Here is a 7,516-nt window from a genome sequence, read left to right as displayed (position 1 = left end):
TGCAACTCTGTGGGGCCCAGGCAGGCCTGCATTCCTGCCCAGAGGCCAGCTCTCCATTTATAGCCCCAGGCAGGCACGCCAAGGGAACCGAGGAAGGAGGACTGGAAAGGGCGGAGAGAGATGGGAGCCCTCCCTCCCTCCCTGCTGCCAAAGGAGCCCCTCATTGTGAAGAGGAGAACCAAAGCCCGGGGTGAGGTGTGCCCTGCCCCAGATCATCCAGCCAGCCCCTCTTCTCAGCTTTCGGATGGAAGGAGAGGTGCTGGGGGACGCCCCACCGTAGGTCGTTCAGTCCATTGCCATTGGCCTCTCCCAAGACAAGTCCAGCACCTGTGGCTCCGAGGGGCATTCTCGACTACACTCTACAATATAAGAGATTGGACTCTTTCTGCTTCCAAAATTGACGCCCTTTTCCCTCCCTGCCCCCAAGCCAGCACTAGGACTAAATGGTCCCAGGTCCGGGGGTGGACACACTTCTCTCTGATCTTTTGGCAACAGGGATGGGATGCTGGTGTTGGCCAATCTTTCCCAAAAGAAGTGGTGGCACAACCAAGAGAGTGACCCCAGGCAAGCATGGGGCCCTGGCGAAGTCTGTAAAGGTCCCCGAGTTCAGTGCTTCCCAAACTCTTCAAGCAGCAGAAGCCTTTCAGCAAACAAAATCCCACTTGGAAGGATAACATAAAAGTGGCCTCGTATGATCAGGGTGTGTATGCATTTTAAAATCATGCTTCCTAATTACCAAAGAAGATAAAGCTACAAATCAAGTTAAAAACTGTCAAAGCAGTTTAGACCTCTAAGCCACAAGTGATAAAATATTAAATGTGTTTGGTAAGTTCGAACATACAACATTTACTTATTGTAAAGGCACCTTGATGACAGCCCTGAGGTGGTTTTTATGAATGCAAAACACACAAAGCAAAGTTGTAACCATTTAAGTCTCAGAATCCAATATATTTCTGTGTTTTCTTTGCTTGCTTGAGTTTGAGAAGAATCCAGATTTGCATGGATAAGCGGCTTGAAGAGCTCACCTGGAAATCTCAGGGTACTCTTCAATTAAAGAGTTTGATTGATTCATTCATCCAAGAAATATTTATTGAGTGCCTACTATGTGCCAGGCATTCTGCTGAGACTTGAACAAGGGGGAAGAAATATTTGTGTCAAATTAAATTAGTAATATAACAACGATTCACATTCCTCATTGTGAGTGTAGAAGTCAAAGGAAAAGACTCAAGGTTATAATAAGCACCAAATCTTTCTATAGTATGCTATGACACATGCTATAGTATGCTATGACAATATTGCAGCAGGCCATGTGTATTTGATCAACATAAAAGATCATGCTCCAGCAGATGGGCCTGAGTCTTGCCTGGGAAGAGCAAATGTGAACCAGCATGTATGTCTAATCATGTATGCGACTATCCAGTTTAGAAAAAATACAACCATCCTCATTAATGACACTTTTCAAGAAGTTCAAATATATGCAGAGAGATTCAAAGGCCATGAGGCCACCCATTCATTCCTTTGACATTTATCAAGATCCTACTATGTGACAGCCGCTGTGATGGTTTTTGGAAATGCCATGGTGAACAAAGCATCCCTGACTTCTTGGGGCTACGTCAATCAATGTACAAACTAATAAAGAAGATAATTAAAGAGTGATTGTGCTAAGAAGGAAATGAGCAGGGTGATGTGACCCAGCTACTATAGAGAGGATGGTCAGAGTCATCTCAAGGAGGCAAGTTTGAGCTGAGACCTGATATATGAAAAGCAGCCACTCTTGGGAAGAGCTCGGCAGAAAAGCAGCAAGTAAAAGGCACCGAGGCAGGATTGTACTCAGAGTGTCAGAAGACAGGAAGGGAAACCAGCCTAGCATGGAATGACCAAAGGGGATCTTGGTTCCAGATGCAGTTGTAGAGATGGACGCTGCTGTGTAGTGAATGGATTCTACTGGGACAAGAGTGAAAGTGAGGAGAGGAACTGGGAGGCTATGGTGGGCTTCCAGGCCAGCAATGCGGCAGTGTAGTCCAGGATGGTGACAGTGGGGATGGAGAGACTCGAGAGATATCTTAAGAGGTTGAGTGGTCAGGCCTTCCACGTGCCCAGACCTCCCCTTTGGAACTCCAGCCTCATAAATCCCCTGCCTACTTGACCTCTCCACCTGGATGTTGAAAATGCATTTCAAATTTTGTGCCAACATGGACTCTGGGTCTGCCATCCACAAACCCGCTCTTCCCCGACTCCATTCTTCCAGAAGTCATCCTTAATTCCCCTTTTGTCTCTTGCCTACATCCAATCACAAATAAATCTTGTGGGTTCCATTTTCAAAACATACCTGGAATCCAACTACTTTTCACCATGTCCACTGCTGCCACCCAGATCTAAGCCACCATCACCACTCACTTGGATTATTTCAATAGCCTCCTAATTGGTCTCCCCGTTGTAGCCTTGCTCTCCGTAACCAGCATGCGCCTGTGAAAATGTAAGTCAGATGGTGACATTCCTCTCTTCTGTTCAAGCCCCCTGGTGGCTTTCCATCTCAGAATACAAATCCTTTGCTCCCTTTCTGACCTCATCTCTTACCACTCTCCCACTTAATCATTCTGCTCCAGACATACCAGCCTCCTTGCTGCACTTTAAAGCTGACAAACAGTCCTGCCCCAGGACCTTTGCATGTGCTCTTTCCTCTATCTGACTCCAGATATCTGCTTCTGCCCTCCCTTCATTCTGGTCTCTGTTCAAATGGAATCAGGCTAGAGAGGTCTTCCCTGACCACTCCACATAATGGAATAATCTTTATCACTTTGCTTCCTTGCCTTGCTTTCGTTTTCTTCATAGAACTTATAAGCTCCTGACATCATATACTTCCTTGCTTATTTGTTTATTATCTGTCACCCTCCCCTACAAAGTAAGCACCATGAGAGCAGGGTCTTGGTGCTGTTCACTGCTGTATCCCCAACACCTAGACTCGTATCTGTCACATAGGGGACACTCCATGATGTGTGCTGATGAATAAATGAGGATGGTGTTATGGAGGGGTGAGCACTTCCTAAAGGGAAACCTTCAGCACTACCACAAGTGGCAGAGAAGTGAAGATGACAGGGCTCCAAAAGAGAAGGGAAGGAGTGACTCCACAGGGCCCAGAGGGCCAGTTAGGATAGCTTTCAGAAGTCAGTGGGAAAAGGACAAAGATCGTTCTTGCTTATACCTGTGGGTTCCAGGAGGAGAGGCCCCAGTAGGGTTGTCTGGTCCAAGGGAAATCTCTAGCCTGAATGCTGAGAGGAAGGTGTGGACTGCAGTTTCAGGAAGAGGCTGAGCCACCCTATGGGAGTGGGGAGGGGGCCCACCCCAGGGCTTGTGGGGGAGCCAGAGTCCCATGGGTGGCTGCCTTCTCCAATTCCCAGTCTCTCCAGTGGGTCTGCTGGGGAGAGATGCAGCTGTGGCCTTCACAGGAGCCCAGCCCTAAGACTACATGGGCTCCTGTCAGGGCTTAGTGCCCCAGCTAACAGCCCTCTTGTTGGAATAACCGTGCACCTCGGACTGAGGGCTTCCTCATCTTTGGTCTGTTTAGATTCTCACCACCACCGCAATCACTCACAGGGGTCCCTAACCCACCCCCCAACCCCCCAACCCCGGGCCGCGGACGGCACCGGTTGGTGGCCTGCTAGGGCCTCGGCCGCACAGCAGGAGGTGAGCTGCGGGCTAGGCAGCCAAGCTTCATCTGCCGCTCCCCATCGCTCGAATTACCGCCTGACCCCGCCCACCCCGCCACTCCTTGGAAAAATTGTCTTCCACGAAACCGGTCCCTGGTGCCAAAAATGTTGGGGGACCTCTTCTCTAAGAGATCGCTATGAACATCCTCAAATTTACAAAGTGGGGAAACTGAGGTTCAGAAGGAGATGTGACTTCCACAAAAACACACGGGAAACTGTGGGGTTAAAGTCATCGGTCTGCAAACTCCACTCTCAAAGACTCCACCCTGAAGTGGGGTTCTCAGGCCTTCTAGGCGTTGGAGGCCTTTGCGCAGTGGACTTCCCCGGCGCAGCACTGTGCGCAAGGTGGAGGCAAGCCCCAAGCAGACGGACTTTTCTTCCCAGCTGAAGAGACATCTCGGCCTAGACCCGCACTGGACACCCCGCTGAGGAAGCGCGCAGGTTGAATTGCGCAAGAGTTGGCTTCCCTCCCTCCAGGCTGGGACAGGACCTGAGTTTGGAGAGATTGGCACGAAGCTTTAGCAGCAATCATCGACTCCTATAGAGATGCAGCTGGGTTTCCAAGCTACCAGAGATGGGCTGGGCCCGCGACCCTCTGACTGACTCCGGGGGCAGGAACTGGCCAAGTGACACGACCGCCACGTTCAGTCTCAGGTTTCCCCACTTGGACTCTCAGTCTTGTTCCTCGCTTCTCTGCCTCTGACTCTGGCGTTCTGCTCTCTGAATGTCTCAGCCTCTTGGGTTTACCGCTTACCATCTATCTCAGCTTTGAGTGTGTCTCTGCCTTACTGCCATGTGTCTCTTCGCAAATCTCTTCCGATCTGATTTCTACCCCTATCCTGCTCCTTGGTCCCCCACAAATCAGCGGACTGAGGGGACCCCAAAGTCAGCTCAAAGGTGAGCGCGCGGCCAGTGTTTCCCGCGGACACACGAGGAGGCCGGTGTTGGAGACATTTGGAGAGTGTGCCCCGGAGTCAAGTGCTGCTGCGTTGGGCTGCCAGCCTCTGCCTGTCTCTCTGCCTGGGGAGGGGCCGGAGTGCGCGCGCGGAAGCGTCAAGGGGTAGGGGGCTGGCCAGTCTCTGGCCCCTACTGCCACCCAGGGGATCCCAAGCTCCTCCCCGCTCTATTCCTATTGGCCTCGGGCGCCCCCGCCCCTAGCCGCCGGCTGGGGCTCAGGGGCCCTTAGGCTACTACGGGATAAATAGCCCCGGGAGCCTGGCTTGAAGGTAGGGGTGGGGAAGTCCCAGGGCGCTGCCGCCGCTCTCCCCGCCGTCCGTCGGTCAGGCGGGACAGGACAGGGCAGGGTGGGGGACAGCTGGGTGTACATTCAGACCCTCAGTACTTTGCTATCGCACTGCCGGTGTTCCGGAGCCGCAGAAAGTTTCTGGCAACCCCTGCCGCCGGGATTGGGCAAAGCCAGGACTGCGCCGCCCCCCGCCGGGATATGGAGCTGCTTTCGCCGCCGATCCGCGACGTAGACTTGACGGGCCCCGACGGCTCTCTGTGCAACTTTGCAACAGCGGACGACTTCTATGATGACCCGTGTTTCGACTCCCCAGACCTGCGCTTCTTCGAGGACCTGGATCCGCGCCTCGTGCACGTGGGCGCGCTCCTGAAGCCCGAGGAACACTCGCACTTCCCTGCGGCCGCGCACCCGGTGCCGGGCGCGCGCGAGGATGAGCATGTGCGCGCGCCCAGCGGGCACCACCAGGCGGGCCGCTGTCTACTGTGGGCCTGCAAGGCGTGCAAACGTAAGACCACTAACGCGGACCGCCGCAAGGCCGCTACCATGCGCGAGCGGCGCCGCCTGAGCAAAGTCAACGAGGCCTTCGAGACGCTCAAGCGCTGCACGTCTAGCAACCCAAACCAGCGGCTGCCCAAGGTGGAGATCCTGCGCAACGCCATCCGCTACATCGAAGGTCTGCAGGCGCTGCTTCGCGACCAGGACGCCGCGCCCCCTGGTGCTGCCGCTGCCTTTTACGCGCCTGGCCCTTTGCCCCCAGGCCGCGGCGGCGAGCACTACAGCGGCGACTCGGACGCGTCCAGTCCGCGCTCCAATTGCTCCGACGGCATGGTAAGGCCAGGACGCTGGGCTAGAGAAGTGAGCGCAGCTCTTGGTATATCAGGAATGTGTTTCCGAGGGCGGGTAGCGGACCCTCTGGTGTGAGGGTTGGGCGGGGAACCTTCCCGGGAGTGGACCCCCGGTGCCCCAGGCAGCTGTCACTGGGGTGGCGTAGTGCTTTGGGGGGGGCACGGGACGAATGCGATCCACCTGATTGGGGGCGCTATTAGAACACTGCTGGGCCGACACGAAGATCGTGTCGTTTTCTCCGCTTATCCCATGCAGATGTGTGCTCCTAGGTGACTGTCTGCCCTCTATTTGGTCCGGCATGCTGCAGACAGCTCCTGCCCACCCTTACTCCCCAATCCGGCCACATCCGGGCCCAGAACTCTCGTGGCTGAGACTTAGGGAGTTGGAGAGGGGGAGGGCTGCAGGGAGCGATGCTCCAGCCCCGCGCGGTTCCCGGGCCTGACTCGGTAGCCCTTGCCGTTTGCAGATGGACTACAGCGGCCCCCCGAGCGGTGCCCGGCGGCGGAACTGCTACGAAGGCACCTACTACAGCGAGGCGCCCAACGGTGCGTATTCGCGCCTCCTTCCCACATTCCCTTTTGAGCTGCCCTGGCTTCTCTTTACCTAGGACCTCCTCGCCTCCATCCTGGGAGATGGTACAGGGAATGAAATACTAAGCATGTACTTCCCTCCTTTTTCATCCTGAAATTTCGCGGGATCCTCCCGAATCTGGCCCGTCCTCAGTTTCCTGTCTGCCCCAAAGCACTGATCCCAGAGGTGGGAGACCTGTCTGCGGCTCCACCTCTGCATACTAATCTACCCCTCCCCGCGCAGAACCCCGGCCCGGGAAGAGTGCTGCGGTGTCGAGCCTCGACTGCCTGTCCAGCATCGTGGAGCGCATCTCCACCGAGAGCCCCGCCGCGCCCGCTCTTCTGCTGGCCGACGCGCCGCCGGCGTCGTCTCCAGGCCCGCAAGAGGCGGCCGCCGGGAGCGAGGTCGAGCGCGGCAGCCCCACCCCTTCCCCCGACACCGCCCCTCAGTGCCCAGCGGGTGCGAACCCCAACCCGATCTACCAGGTGCTCTGAGGGGTTGGGCGGCCACTTCGGGGGGGTGCCGCTGCCCTCTGGCCCGAGGGATGGTGCCCTTAGGGTCCCTCGCGCCCAAAGGATTGAGCTTAAATGCCAACTCCCCTCCCAACAGTGCTTTAGAAGCGACCCCTCCGGAGGTATGAGAGGCGGGGGAACTGATGTGTGTTTCCGCACTCCAGGGCAAGGACATGGTCCTTTTTTGCCACGCAGCACCCTTCCCTGAGACCCGCTGCGATGGCCGTTTGATGTTACTCAGTGGGCCAGAGCTGGCCCTTGAGGGCCCAGGTCCTTCCTCTTCCTCGCCCCCTCCCCCATGGGGGGTGGGACCCACGCAGACCTAAGCCCCGCCCCCGGACACCCGGATGCTTAAAGGAGCGTAGCCTCTCTTTTCGGGAGCCCTCGGGACGTCGGCTCTTTCCCGCCGCTCCCTTGCCAAGTGTAACAGCTGTAAAGGTAACCGCTCCCACCCCCTCCCCCGGTTCAGGACCACTTTTTGTAATACTTTTGTAATCTATTCCTGTAAATAAGAGTTGCTTTGCCAGAGCAGGAGCCCCTAGGGCTGTATTTATCTCTGAGGCATGGTGTGCGGTGCGACAGGGACTTTGTATGTTTATACGGCAGGCGGGCGAGCCGCGGGCGCTCGCTCAGGT

At 55.7% G+C, this 7,516-nt stretch overlaps 1 protein-coding gene across 1 annotated transcript; it reads left to right on the top strand.

The window, feature by feature from the left end:
- Positions 1-5,151: 5,151 nt before the first annotated feature.
- On the top strand, positions 5,152-6,863 carry MYOD1 (myogenic differentiation 1). The gene is made up of 3 exons (XM_022555727.2): positions 5,152-5,781; positions 6,266-6,344; positions 6,613-6,863. Exons 1-3 carry the CDS (start codon positions 5,152-5,154, stop codon positions 6,861-6,863), a joined length of 960 nt encoding a protein of 319 aa, XP_022411435.1.
- Positions 6,864-7,516: the final 653 nt, after the last annotated feature.

This window comes from Delphinapterus leucas, chromosome 7 (assembly GCF_059928025.1).
Source record: "Delphinapterus leucas isolate spDelLeu-1000000601 "Yukka" chromosome 7, BTC_Dleu_Yukka2, whole genome shotgun sequence".
Lineage (NCBI taxonomy): Eukaryota > Metazoa > Chordata > Mammalia > Artiodactyla > Monodontidae > Delphinapterus > Delphinapterus leucas.
This window is presented reverse-complemented; position numbering and strand designations above follow the sequence as displayed.

Coding starts and splice junctions, on each gene's coding strand:
- MYOD1 (XM_022555727.2), top strand. CDS start 5,152: ATGGAGCTGCTTTCGCCGCCGATCCGCGACGTAGACTTGACGGGCCCC. Junction 5,782..6,265: donor CCAATTGCTCCGACGGCATG/GTAAGGCCAGGA, acceptor TGCCGTTTGCAG/ATGGACTACAGCGGCCCCCC. Junction 6,345..6,612: donor CTACAGCGAGGCGCCCAACG/GTGCGTATTCGC, acceptor CTCCCCGCGCAG/AACCCCGGCCCGGGAAGAGT.